This window comes from Hyperolius riggenbachi, chromosome 3, assembly GCF_040937935.1.
Source record: "Hyperolius riggenbachi isolate aHypRig1 chromosome 3, aHypRig1.pri, whole genome shotgun sequence".
In the NCBI taxonomy this organism is placed as follows: domain Eukaryota; kingdom Metazoa; phylum Chordata; class Amphibia; order Anura; family Hyperoliidae; genus Hyperolius; species Hyperolius riggenbachi.
The window spans coordinates 458,742,922-458,764,984 of NC_090648.1; the positions used below are offsets into that span (position 1 = coordinate 458,742,922).

The 22,063-nt window shown below is 46.7% G+C and overlaps 1 protein-coding gene across 1 annotated transcript in view; it reads left to right on the forward strand.

Moving 5' to 3' along the window:
- Positions 1-15,112: 15,112 nt before the first annotated feature.
- C3H5orf15 (chromosome 3 C5orf15 homolog) overlaps positions 15,113-22,063 on the forward strand; it is a 37,601-nt gene continuing 30,650 nt past the window's right edge. The window contains exon 1 of the mRNA XM_068277923.1: positions 15,113-15,315. Coding sequence (XP_068134024.1) covers positions 15,207-15,315 — 109 coding nt within the window. The 5' untranslated portion in view covers positions 15,113-15,206. The remainder of the gene's footprint in view (positions 15,316-22,063) is intronic.

The window sequence follows — 22,063 nt, forward strand, 5'->3', positions numbered from 1 at the left end:
CTTGCTTTCGTGGAATCAGACATATTTTTAACATCCTGTGTTTGCAAAGTAGCTGCTTTGCCGTGGCAGAGGAGATTCCTGAGATGAATGACACAGTTGAGATCACATTACAGTGGTGATTAGTCACAGATGAGGGAATTAGGCTAAACTCCCTAAATACATACAGGGTGCATTTCTCTGTGTTTTCCTTTGGCCTGTGCAAGAGTTCAGGTCCACTTTAAGTATACCGGTAGGACAAAGAGCTAACCACAACACATCCTAGTAACTTTGCAAGTGTAGTAGGTGGATTCTTTGTTCAGTAGAAGCAATAATGTTGGGTGCTAAAGGAGAGGGATACAGAGAGAAGAAAAAGAGGAAAAGAAAATAATGGAGAGAAAAATGGGCATGTCATAGGGCCTGCATGATTACCAGACCACCAGCTGCCTACAACAAAGGATTGGGGAGTACACTCATCCCATATACCAATTAAGGGCCTGGATAAGTTGCTTTATACTAGTCAGACTCAAAGAAAACAGTCAAAAGAGGGATCCGCACAGTCTTCAAGGAACAATGTGCTTTTATTGTTCCAATGCACACATATAATACACACCAAATCGTCTCAGCAGACGATCGTTTCGGGACCAATCGGGTCCCCTTCATCAGGGCATAAACAGACAACATATATGTTTTCTGCTTATTCCTTGATAAAGGGGTCTTGATTGGCCCCGAAACGATTGTCGGGTGAGACGATTTGGTGTGAATTATGTGTGCATTGCAACAATAAAAGCACATTGTTCCTTGAAGACTGGAACCCGTAGCAGCGATAATCCAACAGTCAAAAGAAGCGGATCCTTCTTTTGACTGTTGGATTATCGCTGCTACGGGTTCCAGCACTGCTCTACCATAGGTGTGAGATTCTAACGATTGAATAGACTCCAAGAAAAGATGCCATGATGGGTCCAAGTCTGTGTTCATTGCTCCTCCTTAGCATATTATAAGTATATGTAATAAACAAGGGAAATGGACTGTAACAAGACAAAGGACTTTCTTGAACCCAGCTTAGGTAACTTTGGAAAATGAAATTGTTAGCCTTTCTCTGTGCATTGAGCATTAGGCGTGACACACACACATGCAGAAAGGACAGGCATTCATGCTGTACTGAGAGGAAAGTATATGCAATATTTTTATCAGTTTGACCAGTGATTAACCTGCCTGGCGTTCTATTAAGATCGCCAGGCAGGCTGCGGGAGGGTTTTTTTTTAATAAAAAAAAAACTATTTCATGCAGCCAACTGAAAGTTGGCTGCATGAAAGCCCACTAGAGGGCGCTCCGGAGGCGATCTTCCGATCGCCTCCGGCGCCCAGAATAAACAAGGAAGGCCGCAATGAGCGGCCTTCCTTGTTTTGCTTACATCGTCGCCATAGCGACGAGCGGAGTGACGTCATCGACGTCCTGACGTCAGCCGCCTCCGATCCAGCCCTTAGCGCTGGCCGGAACTTTTTGTTCCGGCTACGCTGGGCTCAGGCGGCTAGGGGGGCCCTCTTTCGCCGCTGCTCGCGGCGGATCGCCGCAGAGCGGCGGCGATCAGGCAGCACACGCGGCTGGCAAAGTGCCGGCTGCGTGTGCTGCTTTTTATTTGAGCCAAATCGGCCCAGCAGGGCCTGAGCGGCAGGCTCCGGCGGTACTGGACGAGCTGAGCTCGTCCAGACCGCCCAGCAGGTTAAAGTGAGCCTAAACCAAGTAACATTATTTAAAATAAACACATGATGTACCTGCAAATGAATATTACATATTTACCTCACCTTCTGTTCCTCTCAGAAGCTCATCGTTTTCTTCTTATGATTCCTTCCATTTCTGACAAGCTGCAACACACACAATTGCTCACTTGAGGCATTTTCCTACCTCTATCTGGCCAGCAGGCTCCAGTCAGCCAATCGGGTACACGGTCATACACCCTTTGCCTGCCATACCGATCTAGCAGGATCTGCATAAATTAGCATTCAGGTGGGAGGCTTGGTTGGACGTACTGTAATAGATGATTACATCTTTTACAGGGACCGCCGCGTGTAGACATCTCCCACACAGTCCCCTCCCTAACCACTCACCCGTCCTGGAAGCTGCAAAAACAGAAATTTAAAATCACAAACACTGATTCGCACGACAGCCGGGGGCCCCAGTCTCTCTCACTTGCTGGGGCCCCCAAACCACCATGCGATACCCAGAGGCGGTCCCTGTAAAAAATTAATCATCGATTAAGTCCTACCAAGCCTCCCACCTGAATGCTAATTTATGCAGATCCTGCTAGATCGGTATGGCAGGCAAAGGGTGTATGACCGTGCACCTGATTGGCTGACTGGCGCCTGCTGGCCAGATAGAGGTAGGAAATTGCCTAAACTGGTAGTGAGCAATTGTGTGTGTTACAGTTTTCATTCAGTTTGGAGGTGATGAGGGGGAAGTCCCTGGAGGTGAGAGAGCCAGGGCTCGCCCACATTTCCCTCTGTATATCGCATGGTGGTTTGGGGGCCCCAGCAAGTGAGAGAGGCTGTCGTGCGAACCAGTGTTTGTGATTTCCATTTCTGACAAGGTCTTGTCAGAACTGAAATATAGCAGTTGCTGTCAGTTATATATCAGTTTCTGTCAGTTATAACTGAAAGGAAAACTGATGTGCAAGGTAATATCCATATTTCCCTATGGCTCAAATGTGCAATATTACAGTTTTAACTGTGTGCTGTGGAGTAGGTCTCAGCAACAAGCTGTGTTCTGTTGCGGTGATTTCTCCTACTTTTGTGCTGTGACAGCATTACAATAGTAAGGGCTTGTTCACACCTAGGGCACTGTTTTCTTTTAAGCGCCGGCGATTTTCAAAATCGCCCTAAAAGCGCTTGTGCAATGATTCCCTATGTTCAAATATGAGCAGTTTGATTCTGATCTGCTCACCAAAGCGCTGCCTGTACCATTTTTGGGGCGATTTGCCTACAATGGAAGGTATAGGGAAATTGCAAAGCGCTTGAAAAAGTGCTTTGCATAGCAATTTCCCAAGCGCTTTTTAGAATTTATACATTGTATTTATTATTTTCCGGGTCAAAGAGTTCACTTCCTGACTGATGTCAGGAAGTGAAAAAACGAATCACTCTGGAGGCGCTAACAAAAAAAAAAGTTTTCTCCTAGGTGATATTTTCACAACTTGTCATAAAATGCCTTTTAAGCCACTGGCAACAAAAAATTCTCCAAATAAATTTAATAGTACTTTTTCTTAACTGTTGGGTACTTTTTCAATTGCAAAATGCCCAAAATACAGTTTAAAGAAAATCTTAACGAAAAAACGTCCAATGGGGGTACTCACCCTGGGTGGGGGATGCCTCCGGATCCGAAAAGCGTCCCGGAGCGGTGGCGATGTAAATATTTACCGCCGTGACTCCAGCGCAGGCGCTGTATCCGGTCTTCCCACGGAGATAGGCAGAAATAGCCTGCGCAGTAGAGTGGACCCAACGTACATCGACTATTTCCGCCTATCTCCGTCAGAAGAGCCGAAACAGCGCCCCCGCTGGAGTCTGGAAAGGTAAATATTGAACAGGCTGTCGGATTTGTTGGGCCGGCTTGGAAGGGCTGCAGCGAGACCCCCGCAGGACAGAGGAGGACGGAAGAAGCCTCATTAGGATCCTGAGGCTTCCCCTTCCCGAGGTGAGTACCCCCCAGGGGACGTTTTTCTCGTTACAGTGTCTCTTTAAAGAGAAAATCTAAATGATCTCCTTGGAGATAACGCAGGTGAAAAAGTTATTTGCATATGGGCCCTGCTCTCCTTTCACACCTAAGATCTTGTAACACTAATAAGTAACATGAATCCATGGTAAGTGTCTAATTGGGCAGAATTTGTCATTTTTCACTTAGGGGTGTACTCATTTTTGTTGCCAGCAGTTTAGACATTAGTGGCTGTGTTGAGTTATTTTGATGGGACAGCACAATTACACTTATACAAGCTGTACACCAACTACCTTACATTGTAATAATCGGTCATATCTTTAGTGTTGGCCTACAAAAAGATATAAAATATTTACAAAAGTGTAAGGGATGTACTCACTTTGTGAGATACTTTATAATATAATATTAAAATTACGTATAATGCTGTTTAAATGATAATTAGGTATGTATTCCAGGAACCGGCTTGGCAGCACTGATAAAATCAACAGCACATATTAAAGTGTAAATTATTGCATTAATAACTTACGAAGACACCATGTTCCAAAGCACATAATAACCAGCAGACCTAGTGGCCTGATCTAATTGCCCCAATACCTTTGCACTTAGTGTTGCTGTTATGGAAGAGACAGAGGGAATCCCATTAGAATCTGATCACCTACTTTAAAGAGAACCCGAGGTGTGTTTGAAGAATGTTATCTACATACAGAGGCTGGATCTGCCTATACAGTCCAGCCTCTGTTGCTATTCCAAACCCCCCTAATGTCCTCCTGCACTCTGCAATCAGACATAGATCACAGCCGCGCTGTGCCTGCTGTGTTGACATCTGTAGTGTCAGTCTCAGCTGCTCCTGCACCTCCTGCAGAGCTCCGGTCCCTGCCCCCATCCCTTCCCTCTAATCAGCGGGGAGGGAAGGGAGGCAGGCGGGGATCGGAGTTCTGCAGGAGGCGGGGAGAGCAGCAGACTGACACTATAGAGATAAACAAAGCCCCAGGCGGGGATCGGAGTTCTGCAGGAGGCGGGGAGAGCAGCAGACTGACACTATAGAGATAAACAAAGCCCGCTGACAGCGAGGCTGTGATTTATGAGGGATTGCAGAGTGCAGGGGGACCTTAGGGGGGTTTGGGATAGCGACAGAGGCTTGGCTGTATAGGCAGATGACATTCTTCAAACCCACCTCGGGTTCTCTTTAAACCCAGATATGTAATCTTTAGGTTATGGGTTCCTGTAAGGTAGCCACACATGATACAATAAAATGATACGATTTTATGGCAATTTGATAATCCTGAAAAATCGAAAGTTTTTTTATTCAAATCGGATTTCCTGTGTTTATTCAATAAAAGTCGATCAGAAATGGTGGATTTTTCTGATCCATTTTTATGAAAATTGAATGGTGTGTGGTAGACTGTCAATTCAGTCCAGCCTCTGTTGCTATTCCAAACCCCCCTAATGTCCCCCTGCACTCTGCAATCAGACATAGATTTATTTATTCAATAAAAGTCGATCAGAAATGGTGAATTTTTCTGATCAATTTTTATGAAAATTGAATGGTGTATGGTAGACTGTCAATTTATTAATATGTACACCCAAGCAATTTTCTCCAATAATTTATCATAACTGAGGAAAAACTGAACATATCTGTGTCGTACATTGGTCAGATTTTTGAAATGTTACGACCAGTCAGAAAATTTGATTGCTATTCTTGAATTGAACAGATACAGTGGCTTGCAAAAGTATTCAGCCCCCTTGAAGTTTTCCACATTTTGTCATATTACTGCCACAAACCTGAATCAATTTTATTGTAATTCCACATCTTCAAGTATAGTTATGCACCCCGACAGGTACAAGTGACGTGCCAGACTGTAAGGATAACCAATCCTGTCAGTAGTGAAGAAAAGCAGTCAGCACCGTCTTCATATGCTCTTTAGGGTTTATTCAGCTTCAGTCATATATACACAACGTTTCGGAGCGCAGCTCCTTTATCAAATGATGACTGTCTGACAACAATATCAACACGAAGTGTTTCTTATATACCCACCCCTGTAGGCATGGTCCAATCCCACCCCTGGACTAAAAAAAGACCAATCGCTGCTCTTGTCATAGAGCGGACCTGATGGGGAACACATGCATCCTACAGTGGACCAATGAGAGGACGCCAAACCTACCATGTGATGCGGGCAGCGGAATGCGGAAAAAGAGACGCATCACTTGGACGCGTCCCTTCTCCGCCCGTCCGCGTCACATGCTCCACCCCCAGGTACACGGACCTGATGGGGAACAGGACTCCTCAACGTCACTGCCGATGTAAGTCAGCAGGACGCTGCCCACCAGCCACCCCCGCCCGCCGGACAGCCACTCGCCGAGCCCGCCCGCCCCCCCATGCATCATCCCATCACCATGGAGACATGTCAACATATACAGTGTAAACACCGCGCTGTCGGCAATGTCACCAGGTAGACGGGCGGCGAGGGGCGGCAGCGGGTCAGCACAGCTAATCAGAGTAAGGGCACCTGGCGGCAAAAACTTCACCACCGCCCCACAACCGATCCGCCATCGTGGCCGCCAGACGGGGGGAAACCAAATGGGCGATGTGGAAACCACATAGAGGGGACAAGCGGAGAATATCCCCGCATCCCCCAAACCACATACATGGATACAGGAATAAACAACAAAAGTATTGCTACATTAAATAAATGGTATTGTTACATTAAATAAATGGTCTAAGGTCAAGTTCTCTGTTCATACCCCGTGGTTCCATACAGTCTAAATATTTGATCCAGTGTGCTTCTCTCAGTAATAATTGTCTATCTCTGTCACCTCCTCTTCTAAGCGGGGGTACTCTTTCTATAATCTGACACCTAAGTTGACTCACATTATGATTGAACGTGGTGAAATGGTAGGAAACGGCTTGATCTAATAATTTTTTACGGATTGCATGCTTGTGTGAAGATAAGCGCACCTTGAATTTTTTTGTGGTCTGGCCTACATAGGCCAATCCACATGGACATTTCAATAAATAAACTATATAATTAGTATCGCATGTATGGTAACCTTTAATATCAATGCGTTTCCCTGAATGGGGGTGTGTAAATTGATTACCCTTCACTATAGAGTTACAGTGTACACAGTTTAGGCACCGCTTGTCCCCTCTATGTGGTTTCCACATCGCCCATTTGGTTTCCCCCCGTCTGGCGGCCACGATGGCAGATCGGTTGTGGGGCGGTGGTGGTGAAGTTTTTGCCGCCAGGTGCCCTTACTCTGATTAGCTGTGCTGACCACCCGCTGCTGCCCCTCGCCGCCTGTCTACCTGGTGACATTGCTGACAGCGCGGTGTTTACACTGTATATGTTGACATGTCTCCATGGTGATGGGATGATGCGTGGGAGGCGGGAGGGCTCGGCGAGTGGCTGTCCGGCGGGCGGGGGTGGCTGGTGGGCGGCGTCCTGCTGTCTTACGTCGTCAGTGACGTTGAGGAGTCATGTTCCCCATCAGGTCCGTGTACCTGGGGGTGGAGCATGTGACGTGGACGGGCGGAGAAGGGACGCGTCCAAGTGATGCGTCTCTTTTTCCGCATTCCGCTGCCCGCATCACATGGTAGGTTTGGCGTCCTGTCATTGGTCCACTGTAGGATGCATGTGTTCCCCATCAGGTCCGCTCTATGACAAGAGCAGCGATTGGTCTTTTTTTAGTCCAGGGGTGGGATTGGACCATGCCTACAGGGGTGGGTATATAAGAAACACTTCATGTTGATATTGTTGTCAGACAGTCATCATTTGATAAAGGAGCTGCGCTCCGAAACGTTGTGTATATATGACTGAAGCTGAATAAACCCTAAAGAGCATATGAAGACGGTGCCGACTGCTTTTCTTCACTATTGTAATTCCACATGAAAGACCAATACAAAGCGGTGTACACATGAGAAGTGGAATGAAAAGCATACATGATTCCAAACATTTTTTACAAATCAATAACTGCAAAGTGGGGTGTGCGTATTTATTCAGCCCCCTTTGGTCTGAGTGCAGTCAGTTGCCCATAGACATTGCCTGATGATTGCTAATGGCTAAATAAAGTGCTCCTGTGTGTAATCTAATGTCAGTACAAATACAGCTGCTCTGTGACGACCTCAGAGGTTGTCTAAGATAATATTGGGAGCAAAAACACCATGAAGTCCAAAGAACACACCAGACAGGTCAGGGATAAATTTATTGAGAAATTTAAAGCAGGCTTAGGCTACAAAAAGATTTCCAAAGCCTTAAACATCTCACGGAGCACTGTTCAAGTGATCATTCAGAAATGGAAGGAGTATGGCACAACTGTAAACCTACCAAGACAAGGCCGTCCACCTAAACTCACAGGCCGAATAAGGGAGAGCACTGATCAGAAATGCAGTCAAGAGGCCCATGGTGACTGGACGAACTGCAGAGATCTACAGCTCAGGTGGGGGAATCTGTCTATAGGCCAACTATTAATCATGCACTGCACAAAATTGGCCTTTATGGAAGAGTGGCAAGAAGAAAGCCATTGTTAACAGAAAAGCATAAGAAGTCCTGTTTGCAGTTTGCCACAGCAAACATGTGGAAGAAGGTGCTCTGGTCAGATGAGACCAAAACTTAACTTTTTGGCCAAAATGCAAAACGCTATGTGTGGCGGAAAACTAACACTGCACATCACTCTGAACACACCGTCCCCACTGTCAAATATGGTGGTGGCAGCATCATGCTCGGGGGCGCATCTCTTCAGCAGGGACAGGGAAGCTGGTCAGAATTGATGGGAAGATGGATGGAGCCAAATACAGGGCAATCTTGGAAGAAAGCCTCTTGGAGTCTGCAAAAGACTTGAGACTGGGGCGGAGGTTCAACTTCCAGCAGGACAACGACCCTAAACATAAAGCCAGGGCAGCAATGGAATAGTTTAAAACAAAACAAAACATATCCATGTATTAGAATGGCCCAGTCAAAGTCCAGATCTAAATCCAATTGAAAATATGTGGCAAGATTTGAAAACTGCTGTTCACAAACGCTGTCCATCTAATCTGACTGAGCTGGAGCTGTTTTGCAAAGAAGAATGGGCAAGGATTTCAGTCTGTAGATGTACAAAGCTGGTAGAGACATACCCTAAAAGACTGGCAGCTGTAATTGCAGCAAAAGGTGGTTCTACAAAGTACTGACTCAGGGGGGCTGAATAATTCCGCACACCCCACTTTGCAGTTATTGATTTGTAAAAAATATTTGGAATCGTGTATGATTTTTCGTTCCACTTCTCACGTGTACACCACTTTGTATTGGTCTTTCACGTGAAATTCCAATAAAATTGATTCATGTTTGTGGCAGTAATGTGACAAAATGTGGAAAACTTCAAGGGGGCCGAATACTTTTGCAAGCCACTGTATTTAAAAAATTGTACGGATTTGTTTGATTATTCTGTTAGATCAAATATTCCAATTTTTCCAACATGTCCGATCGGATTTTTATAGAAAAAAACAACAAAGAAACGGGATAATCGTTCGTTTTTCTTGATCGAAAAAAAAATTCTTTTTTTTACTTTTTTGATCGTTTGGGTAGAATAAACTGACAAATCAAACGGTTTTATTGTACCATGTATTAGCACCAGGAAGGTCTTAATTCGACAGATCTTTAACAAATGTAAGCAGTAACGTCACTTTTTAATTCATCCCTTTCTACTGGCATATGCCATCCTCCCTCAAAAAATGCTGTCATAAAATCAGATCTCACAGCCCTCTCTAGCTACTGCCCTGTTTCACTTCTCCCCTTCACATCCAAACAACTGAAATGGTATGGATGGCGTGGATTTAGCTGATTCTTTCTCTCAAAAATCTGTTTGAAGAACTCCATCCTGGCTTGCACTTCACAATAAAGTGTACCTGAGGCAACGTGACATGAGATAAACCTATGTGTGTACAGTGCAAAACATTAATAACCAGGCTGTTTTACTTGTTTTATTCTGCTGCCTGAAAGAGTTAATTTCTAAGCATGGAAGTGACAGCTTCTGTCTTGTCGGAATATAGTAAACATCACTAATAAGCAATTTACACCAATAAAAGTTTTCCTGGCAGAATACAACTTTTGAGAGCAGAGAAGGTGAAAAAAGTTAACAGTTTATGTATTTTCACCCAGGGACATTTATTAGGGTCCTTTTACACTTAATCAGTTGGTACGTGTTAGTACGCGTTGATATGCGTTTTTTCCATAGCAGTGCATTGTGAAAAAGATTTCAGTTAAAATGCATATAGTGTGAACTGTGCCATTGGACAACATGAACATTACTTTGAAAATCAGTTTTCTTTCAGTTATAACTGAAAGCAACTGATTAAGTGTAAAAGGTGTAAATTCTCAGGGCCTGTTACCACTACACACGGATTGGATGCAGAATTGATGCAGAAAAACTGACTCCAATGAAAGCCTATGGGCTTGTTTCCACTAAACGCAATTTTTCTAATGCAGATTTTCGCATAGGCATTCATTAGAGTCAGTTTTTCTGCATCCATTCTGCATCCAATCTGCGTGTAGTGGAAACAGGCCCTGAGGGCCCTTTTCCACCTGCAGTCGCTAGCGTTCACGCTGAACGCTAGCGATTGCTGAATCGCAAAACCGGCGATTCCCTGACGTTTTGCGGCCGCGATTTTGCTATGCTATGCACTGCATAGCAAAATCGCGGCAAATATCGATCCGCCGCGCGTTCGCATAAAAAACGAATCGCGGTAGTGGAAATGACCTACCGCGATTCCTATGTTAAAAAGCAAACCGTAGCGATTGTAAAATCGCTAGCGGTTTGCGACTTTGCGATTCAGCCAGAGGGTTTTCTTTGATTTCAGAAGCATTTCCTGAACAGCAGTTGTAAAGTCTAACTAACAATAGTGTGTGCAAGTGAGTAGGGAGGCTGGCTGGTATCTTACTATTTTGACAGTTAAATTGCTGTTCAGGAAATTCTGTTGAAAAAGAAAACCCCGAGAATCCCCTATGAGGAGATGGACTGGCCCAAAACCTGTCGGTTCTGTCAGATTTTAACTGCCTACTTTTTTCGCAATAGTGGTCCTTTAATAGGCTACTGAGCATTACAACATTCAATCTACTTTGTAAATGTTTTAGTACAAAAATAAAACCATGGGATTTTTAGGAGTAGGAGGATAAATACAATAGTTCCTCTCATCAGTTTATTTTCACCTCGTTTTCACTTTGAAACTAGCCAATGATCTAATAGCCAAATTCATGGGTGATTACACCACACCTTTCCTTCCTGATCTGTACATTTCACACTGTTGACCACACTCTGCTCCTCCAAACTCTCCACTTTAGATTTAAAGGTGGCCATACACTGGTCGATTTGCCATCAGATTCGACCAACAGACAGATCCCTATCTGATCGAATCTGATCAGAGAGGGATCGTATGGCTACCTTTACTGCAAACAGATTGTGAACCGATTTCAGCCTGAAACCGATCACAATCTGTTGTGGTGGTGGTGCTGCTGCCGCCGCCGCCCCGCCGCATACATTACCTGCTCCGCTGGCGCGACTTCCGGGTCTCTCTCCGCTCTTCTTCTCCGCTCTGGTCTCCGGCTCCAGCATGCTTCACTTCTTCCTGCCCGGCAGGAAGTTTAAACAGTAGAGCGCCCTCTACTGTTTAAACTTCCTGCCAGGCAGGAATAAGTGAAGGCATGCCGGAGACCAGAGCGGAGACGAGTGGGGGCAGTCGCGCCGGCGGAGCAGGTAATGTATGCGGCTCTATTGCGTCGGTCGTCGGGCACTCGAACGCCGCTAGCGATGCGCTCTTTACCCGCGGGCGATCGACGGTTATTTTCCGCACGGCGCGATCGGACAAAATGGATCGAAATTCGGCGTGTAGCGCGAACGATTGGCAGCAGATTCGATCCCAGTGATCGAATCTGCTGTCGAAACGGCTGTAAATCGGGCCAGTGTATGGCCAGCTTTAGGGTCTCGCCCTTTCACAGATATCTTCTTCTTTTCAGAAGGTCTTTTGCCCCTAGGGGATATGGAATCACGAACGCAGACGAGACTAAAAGCTACATACAACGCCTCTGAAAATTTGATTGACTGCAGTGCTTGCACGATCGCCAGCAAAAGCATTGAGATGATCGCTTCCATTCATCCCAATGACATAAGCGGTAGATCCTAGTGGTAATCAACAGGGGAAAATTGCTGGCTGCTGACCTTTATGGCATTTACGTGAGACTCATGCCCTCTTTCCCACACAAAGACTTGAGCCTCACATCCTTGTAGTTTTGCACGATCGCACGCGTGTGCACGTGACCCTATGCATACACACGCTCCCGTAGGTCCTCGTGCTCACTCATGCACTCTTGTGTGTCTCTTTCCCCCCCCCCCATGTTTAATGAGCAGTGTTGGGAGCGTGCCTCACCTAATCCATAGCTCCCCCAGTGATTGCAGACCTCTCATCTCTGGCGCTGCTCTAGCCGAGGAGGCCATGGATTAGGTGAGACAAGCTCCCGGCACTGCTAATTATACACAGGGGAGCAGGACACATGGGGGGGGGGGGGGGTAGAGCATAGACACAGGGGGTAAGTGGGAGACACAGGTGGAGACACTGAGGACAGAAGGGTACACACGGGAGACAGCAGGGGACACAATAATTGGGAGAGATCTACAAGATGCTCCTGGAACATGGACGTGTCCGGTTTAGTATTTTTTTTTCCCTGGTCTTTGCCCACTAAACCTAGGTGTGTCTTAAATTCTGGAACGTCTTATATGGCAAAAAATACAGTAGATCTTCTCTAAAGGGGCCCATACACTGGTCGATTTCGCCATCGATCGATCAGAATCAATCTATCAAATTCCTCATTTGATTGATTTGCTTCCGATTTCGATCGATTTGATCTATCTGACAGGATAAAAATTGTATATCGATCTCCTACTGGCAACAGATCAATGGCCCATACAGTTGCTTTGGATCTAATGGTCCAATAATGCATTTAGATCGATTTCCAATAGATTTCATTCTGAAATCTATTGGAAATCTGTTCCTAGTGTGTGGCACACGTCAGATAGATTCCTATCACATTTGACTTGACAGGGACAGGCATCTGACAGAAATCTATCTGATGGCCAAATCTGCTGTAAATCTATAAATGCATGGCCACCTTTAAGGGGCCCATAAACTAGTCTATTTCAGCCAGCGATCAATCGATTCTATACAATTGATCGGTCAGAAATCGATTCTATCAAATTCCCCATTCGATTGATTTGCGGCAGATTTCGACCGATTTGATCTATCTAACAGGATGGAAAATCTAGGTCGATCTGTTGCTGCCAGCAGATCGATGGCTCATAGAGTTGCATTGGATCTAATGGTCCAATAATGCATTTAGATCGATCTGTTGGAAACGGGTCGAGTCAGGAATGAACGCTTTTTTCAGATGGTGGACGTCGTCCACCCTAGCATGTAGAGTGGAGGGAGAGAACGCAGTGAAGAGGGAGTGTTAGGCACAGCGGCGGAGAAAGGGGGATGTCTCCCCCCCCTTCCCTCACCTTGGGTCCCCCCTTCCTCACTCTCCCCTCCAGAACTAAAATTTGCGACGGCTGGCAGCGGGCGGGACTTACCTCCTCCTCGTTCCAAGCACTGGGGAAGTTCTATGTGCCGCTGCTCTGGTCTAGACCAGACCAGACTAGCGGCAGTGGAGTGCTCCCTCTCGCGCCGGAACGAGGAAGAGGTAAGTCCCGCCCGCCGCAAATTTTAGTTCTGGAGGGGAGAGTGAGGAAGGGGAAGCCCCAAGGTGAGGGAAGGGGGGGGGGAGAGACATCCCCCTTTCTCCGCCGCTGTGCCCAACGCTCCTAACCCCCTGCACTGCCTCCCCTCCTGCTGGGGGACACATAAACTCCTGGCTACCTATTCTGGAGACATCTATAGACCTGGCTACCTATGGGACAAATATACACCTGGTCACCTTTTCTGGGGACATCTATACACCTGGCTACGTATTCTGGGGGCATTATACACCTGGCTACCTATTCTGGGGAAAACTATACTCATGGCTACTTATACTGGGGACACCTATCGACCTGGCTACCTATGTTGGGGGTACCTATTTTGGGGAACTGCTGTCAGATTATCTGCATTTTTGGGGTACTGCTGTTAACAGACTAAGTGTATTTTGGAGAACAGCTGCCAGATTATGTGTATGTTAGGGGAACGGCTGCTGCCAGATTACGTGTATTTTGGGGAACTGCTGCCAGATTACATGTATTTTGGGGAACTGTTGCCAGATTGTGTATGTTTAGGGGACCACTGCTGCCAGATTACATGTATTTTGGGTGATCCGCTGCCAGGTTTAGTGTATTTTGGGGAACTGCTTCCAGATTATGTGTATGTTGGGGGAACTGCTGCTGCCACATTGTCTATTTTGGGGGAACCACTGCCATATTATCTGTATTTTGGAGGAACTTGTGCCAGATTACGTGTCTTTTTGGTGAAATGCTGTCAGATTACATCTATTTTTGGGGGATACACTACGGTAAAGCTCAAACTTCCCTGGCAGACCTTTTACGTCACTGCTAAGGTCATGTATATTTGGCCCCACCCATGACCATACCCACTGTATGCATGACCACGCCCATTTTTTGGCACGGCACAGGGGTTTTTATGGTGAGTCCACACACCTCTTTTCCCAGGAGTAGACCCCTGATTGGAAATCTGTTCCTAGTGTGTGGCACACATCAGATAGATTCCTGTCACATTGTCATCTGCCAGAAATCTATCTGATGGTCGAATCTGCTGCAAATCTGTAATGCTGGGCATAGACGAGTCAACACCTCCTTATCAATCTAGCCGCTGATGGCTCGATTGATAATATCCGACAGGTCCGATGATCCGCCGGATAGATTCCCCGTTCGATCCCCGCGGGCGGACAATAGCGGGGATCGAGTGGAAGTCGATCCGGCGGCTAATCGAGCCACGCGGGTCGACTTGTGTATGGCCAGCAAGCATAAGTGTATGGCAGGCCAGCCACCTTATGGCATCATCTGTGGTCCTCGATCTTTTTTGTGTTCATCCAAATAAGGCTTCGTTCACACTCCTAACCGCAAACACCAAGCAATTGCGATTTTGCATTTCTAGTTTCTGAGATTTTTATGTGATTGCACTTTGCGATTCTCATTCCATTTCCAGCAAATAAATAATGCTGAATGCATAAGAATGCAGTATTGGAATAATGTGGATGGATACAGGCGTGAATAGTCCGCTTTCCTAGTGCAGCATCCCTTCCAGCAGCATTGCGTGTCAGAGCTGCTCCCGCTGCGCGCTGACCCATAGACACCCAGCAGCGCAAATAGAGCTACTGTACCGCAGCTTCCACGGGGCAGGGCAGTGGCCCTCACCGCGCTCTCCCATTGGTTACAGCAGCCGGGGGCGGCGCCTACGTTATATAAATACAATCAGAAACATAAATTCTCATTCAATTGACATACACTCCGGGCAGCCTGTCTGCGAGCGTGACGTCACACATCCTGGTGTCTGCCAGCACGTCTCTTCCTTGCTTGGAATGGCCGCCTGCGAGACGACGCGGAGATCCGGGAGAGCCTGGCTGCTGCTTGTAACACTGCTGCTGCCCCTGGCCGCGGTACAGACGGAGGCCGAGAAGGGGGACCGGGGTAAGGGCATGTGGGGGTATTCTGGTGTTAGTTATTGAAGGTCCTGCTGTGATTGTCCTATAACTGTTGGATAGGAAGGGCAGCATTGGGACTACATTTCCCACAATGCACCGCGCAGACAGGAGCTCAGAGTTGTCTGGAGTTATTTTGCTAGTTCGGAAAAGTTTAGTCATTGATTATTGAACGTCAGGAGGCGATTTGTTTTGTGGGGTATCTACACTGTTCTTCTGAATGGTGACACTAGAAGTTTAAATTGGCGTGCCGAGTGTATTAATGTTTAGTAATGATCCTAAACCATAGTCTAATAGTGAAAGTGAATATACAAAAGAAAATTAATGCAAAATATATATATACCCCCCCTTTTTTTTTTTTTTTTTTTTTTTTTTTTTTTTTTTTTTTTTTAGTACTTATGTAGTGCCTACATTTACTGCAGCGCTGTAGAGGGGTGACTTGTCATGCAAAGAGAACCTGAGACGAAGGTTGCAAAAGTATTGATACTCACCTGGGGCTTCCTCCAGCCCCGTGACCACTGTTGCCTCCCTCACTGTCCACTTGGGTAGCTTTGTTAGCCTGCTATTGGTTCGGTAATCTTCTTTCAGTCGGGTTCTTCTGAGCATGAGCAGCCGGCGGTATGTACATGACAGGTGAACTGCATGCGCAGAGGAGCCTGACTGACTTAGCTGAAAGATTACTGAGAATGGAGAGAGAGGCAACAGTACTAATGGGGCTGGAGGCAGCCCAAGGTAAGTATCAATTCTTTTACATCCTTTGTCTCCGGTTACCTTTAACTGTCCCTCAGAGGGGCTCACAATTTTAACAGGCCCATACACTAGTCGATTTCAGCCATCGATCAATCGATTCTATGGTATCGATTGTAAATCACCAATTTTAATCTATCTGACAGGATGGAAAATCTAGGTCGATCTGCTGCTGGCTGCAGATCGATGGCCCATAGAGTTTCATTGGCTCTAATGGTCCAATAATGCATTTAGATCAATTTCCAATAGATTTCATTCTGTAATCTGTTCCCAGAGTGTGGCACACTTCAGATTCCTGTCAGGTATAACTTGACAGGCATCTGACTGATGGTCGAATCTGCTGCAAATCTATAAGTGTATGGCCACCTCAGTATATGTATCATATTCTAGGGCCAATTTAGGGGGAATCCAAATAACCTTATCTATATGTTTTTGGGATGTGGGAGGAAATCTGAGTTCCTGGAGGAAACCCATGCAGGCACTGAGCGAACATACAAAGTCTTTGCATATAGTGCCCTGGCTCGGATTTGAACTGGGGACCCAGCACATTAGATACTGATAGATCTATATCAGTTATTTATTCTTTCATTAATTTATTATTTCCCCCCCTCCCCAGTTAGTGGGGCAACCATGATGGGGAGGAATTACCATTGGGTAGATAATTGCCAATTGCCTCTTTCCAGTCCGTTCCAGTTCAATGTAAGTGAATACCGGTATTCCAACCAACTAGCATGTGTTGACAAAATGGCATACGTGTATGAAATATTGTGAAAGTTTGACTATAAATAAGGTTATGCATGGAACATGTGTGCTTTTGAACTGTGAATGTGGAGAAAGCTACTAAGAGTTCTCTGGACTGCTAGAAGATCTAACCAGTCAAACCTGTAGGGGAAAAAGTGCCCCTAGGGGGTACTTCGGGAGGGGAAAGCCTCTGGATCCTAATGAAGCTTCCCCTGTGGTCCTCAGGAGGCATGTTCCAGCTTGCAGGCGCATTGGTGACTCTCTGCATGGGCTCTGGAGGAAATTGCAGAGTCAAAATCCGGTCCGCTCTACTGCACAGACGGCTCGTGCCTGCACAGTACGGCGGACCCAATCAGGCTTTGCTATTTTTGCCTGAGTGGAGAGGTGCTGATGAAATTTTCAGGGGGGCAGAGCTGGATCTTTGGCAGTGTTCTCCCCAGAATTTTTTTCCCAGCCGGTTGGCATGAAAAAGTACCTGGGTGGGGCACAACTGAGGGAATGCAAGGTCGGTGCAACTCTGCTTACAGCATAGGAGGTGGATGATGATCAGGTGAGCCGTTGACAGCCGGGTGCTCACCAGAATTAGCTGGGTCGAAGCACCCGGCTAGAAGAGCCTGGGGAGAACACTGCTTTAGGGTCCAGAGGCTTCTAACTCCCAAGTCTACACTACAGGTACACTTTAAAGAAATAAAGCCGAGAACACATGGTGTTATTTCCCATCCGGTCGATGGGATTTGGCTTATTTCCGATTGGGAGAGTAATCAATTATGCTAAGTTATCTTCAGCTAAATCGATACCTTTTTCAATCGGGAGCAGTTTGGACATGTGCACATGGTACAACTTCTTGTCTGATTGACGGGTGATCGGGTGAAATTGCACTGTGTGGCTCGAGTGTTCATTGGAAGGGCTGATACTACTATTAAAGCTCAAATATTTGGTCACATATTGAGAAGACCAGATGAAAAATTGAGTAAAACAAGATGACAGACTAAAGGTGCCATACATCAGGTGACTTGGCGGCTGATCGACCAGCGTACGTTAAAAAGGGGCGCTGGGAAAAAAGGGCGCCGGGTTTTTAACGATAAGCATGGATAACGTTTAAAAATGTATTGTACTGTATTTCGTTTAAAATTAATGTTTTATAAAGTTATAAATCATTAAATAAGGTGCATTAAATCGGCAATTGTAAAAACGTTAATCTTTCGTTTAAATAGTGAAACGTATAATAACATTTAAAAAAAAAAAAATTACTAAGTAACCCTCCCTGTACCTACCCCTAACCCCTAGACCCCCCTGTTGATGCCTAAACCTAAGACCCCCCCTGTTGGTGCCTAAGTAACCCTCCCTGTACCTACCCCTAACCCCTAGACCCCCCTGTTAGTGCCTAAACCTAAGACCCCCCCTGTTAGTGCCTAAACCTAAGACCCCCCTGTTGGTGCCTAAACCTAAGACCCCCCTTTTGGTGCCTAAACCTAAGACCCCCCTTTTGGTGCCTAAACCTAAGACCCCCCTGTTGGTGCCTAAACCTAAGACCCCCCTGTTGGTGCCTAAACCTAAGACCCCCCTGTTGGTGCCTAAACCTAAGACCCCCCTGTTGGTTTTTTCGTTTAAAAATAATGTAAAATAATGTATAAATCATTAAATAATGTGTAATCATGAGAAGCAGTAATAAAACATTAAGTCTCCGGGCGCCGCTTTTAAAACGTTATTTTTCTCCGGCGCCCTTTTTTCCTATCGGGCGCCCATTAAACGATATTTATTATAGGAGTGAATGGCGGCGCCCGATTTGTCCACTAGCCTCAGGCGCCCGAATTTACTGTTACCGATCGACCATCCCATTTGATTATTCTAATCGAATCTGATGAAAATCTGTGCCACCAAGTGCATGCCCGATTGGCGTTGCGACAAATTTCGGGCCAAAACTGGTTGCATGATAAATTCTTAAGTAGAGGCGCCTCAATATGGTAGCCCTTGCTCTTTCAAAATGCAACCACCGCAGCCGTGCCTGGGGTATATCCTCTTTCATCCACAGAAGCAATATGTAATAGAAAGCTAAAGCGCTAGGTGTTTACAGTCTTAGGCATACAGTAGATCATTCCACCTCCAGAGATCCCTTCTGAATGATTTGTGCACCCAAAGAAACAAAGAGGGGTTCTCTCAGTGGATTAATGTCAAAGGCAACTTTAGGTGGCCATACACTGGTCGATTTGCCATCAGATCGATCAACAGATAGATCCCTCTCTGATCGAATCTGATCAGAGAGGGATCGTATGGCTGCCTTTACTGCAAACAGATTGTGAATCGATTTCATCATGAAACCGATTCACCATCTGTGAAACCGCTGCCCAAGCCATACCTCATCCGGCCAGCGCGAGTCGCCCGGTCTCCGCTTTCTTCTCCGCGCTCGGCTCCAGCTCAACTTCCTGTCTGGGGAACGTTAAACAGCAGAGGGCGCTCTACTGTTTAAACTTCCTGCCAGGACAGGAAGAAGTGAAGCCTGCCGGACTCTGAGCCCAGCGGAGAAGGAGCAGCAGGGAAACGAGCCGGCGGACCAGGTAATGTATTGCCGCTAGTGATCGAATCTGCTGTATATCGGCGGGAAAATTGTTAGGTGTATAGGCCCCTTTTATTTGTATAAAAGAATCCGCCAAGAATCTGCAAGTGTCACTCGCATTCAGAGGGTCCTATGCCACTTAGGACCCTCTCCGGATAAATCACTTCCCACCCTTGTGGTACTAGAAGAAATAGTTGCGATCACTGGTACATTATAGCCCGCTCTTGTCCCGACTAGATTCCCTGATGACGACGAAGTGCTGAAATTAGTCGGGAAGAACCCCCCCCCCCCCCCCCCCCGGGCTCCCGTTCTCCCTAAAAATGCCTTTTTGTAGCATACATTTCAGTCCATTGAAACGTATGCCCAGCTGTGGGGGGGGGGGGGGGTGGGGAGAGGGGGCCCGCCATGCTGGAGGGGTCACCCCCACCTGGGTCCCCTGTCCCTGCTACCCCCTCGCAAAAGTAATTGACATTTTTGTATGCGGCGAGCGAGGAGCTTGCCTTCTCTCTACTTCTGCATGCTGCGTCACTGCCTGCAATGCTGCTCTCTATACTTCGGAGGGCGGCATTGCAGATAGTGATGCGGCGAGCGGAAGTAGAGAGAAGGTAAGCTCCCCGCTCGCCGCACACAAACATTTTAATTACTTTTGCGCAAACTAGCTGGAGGGATAGCGGGGACAGGGGACCCAGGTAAGGGATGGGGGGGGGGAGGGCGTCCCCCCGCTGACCGCTGCCACCCCGTCCTGCTTGCTATACCCCTCCAGCATGGCAGCCCCCTCTACCCCCACAGGCTGTGACACAAACTGATCCGTTTCTGTGTCCACAGCTGCCTGTGTAGAGGGGGATCCGTTTTCCCATTGCCTGCCACTACCTCTGCGTGTATCAGGATCCAGATCCGTTGCGTGAAAATGCAGCAGATCCGGTCCTTCCGTTCAGGTTTTAAAAATTGGTTTCCGAACACACAGACTGATCTGTTTTTTGTTTGGGTGAAGACGGCTGCTATTTAACATTGCTATCCGTGGCTCCGGTTTTGATCAGGTTTTAAAAACTGAGCCACGGATACGTTTCCGGACCTAGTGTGGACCAGGCCATATGTTTTAATGGACTGGAAATGTATGCTGCAAAAGAACATTTTGAAAAACTGATCAGTTTTGCATTTGTTTTTAGAAAACCAGATCCGTTTTGAAACTGATCCGATTTGCAACTGGACAAGTGTGGATCAAGCCTAATACCTCCTGACTCTGTAGACCTGGATCAGACACAAGTGGTCCTAGTCATCAGCCAGTCTCTGTTATGCATAGTGTCCCACGTGCTTCTGTCTGCAGTAGGTTGCACGTGCCTCCCCCTGTACTTCACCACTCTGCATTATTTAGGGCATGCAAAAGCTCATACACCGCAGTGGCGATTCTACACCAACACCCAATCTCCTGCCTCCTCTGGAAGCAACCATGGCTGATTGTCCTGTCAGTTTGGTGATTTGTAGCCTAGTCCTAATCTGACTTTATTTCTGATTCTTGTTGCTTAACCTGTCTGACTACTGTTTCTCCTCTGCTGTTAATTGCCCAGCTTGCTTGTTTGCTTACTCCTTTGATCCATAATACCTGATCTCGACTTGTGACCTCCTACATAACCTGATATCCATGGCATGTACCACTAACAAGTCATCTGCAGATCTGAAGATCCATCCTGGTGGATCTGATCTGCAGATGAATGTCTGTTAACCACCCTGGCGTTCTGATTATATCGCCAGGGTGGCTGCGGGAGGGTTTTTTTTGAATAAAAAAAAAACTATTTCATGCAGCCAACTGAAAGTTGGCTGCATGAAAGCCCACTAGAGGGCGCTCCGGAGGCGATCTTCCGATCGCCTCCGGCGCCCAGAATAAACAAGGAAGGCCGCAATAAGCGGCCTTCCTTGTTTTGCTTATATCGTCGCCATAGCGACGAGCGGAGTGACGTCATCGACGTCAGCCGACGTCCTGACGTCAGCCGCCTCCGATCCAGCCCTTAGCGCTGGCCGGAACTTTTTGTTCCGGCTACGCTGGGCTCAGGCGGCTGGGGGGACCCTCTTTCGCCGCTGCTCGCGGCGAATCGCCGCAGAGCGGCGGCGATCAGGCAGCACACGCGGCTGGCAAAGTGCCGGCTGCGTGTGCTGCTTTTTATTTGATTAAAATCGGCCCAGCAGGGCCTGAGCGGCGACCTCCGGCGGTGTTGGACGAGCTCAGCTCGTCCAGACCGCTCAGGTGGTTAAACAAGGTGTGTATGATGATCTGCAGATATCAGACTATGAATGCATTTTTCAGGAACGGATCTTTTGCAGGAACAGATCTTTTGCAGATCCTGATCTTTTGAATGTCTACAGCATCTGTGTGTTCAGCATCTTGCAAAGATTTCTATCTGATGGGGAGTTCAGCTCCATAGAAAATACTGTGTAGAGTATAGCTCTCATACTACATGAAAGTGGTTAAAATTGGTCTAAGATCTTTCATTAATCTTTCAAGTGTGTACACACTAGTATACTGGAGATACCAGTCTGTCATGCAGAGTTTAAAGTGTACCTGAGAGGAAATAAGCGGCTGCATTTATACCTTACCTGGGGCTTCCTCCAGCCCATTGTAGGTCATGGGCTCCCTTGCCATCCTCCTGTGCAGCTCTTCTCCTACAGTCTACTCCGATAAATTCCCCATTCGAGCTCAGTC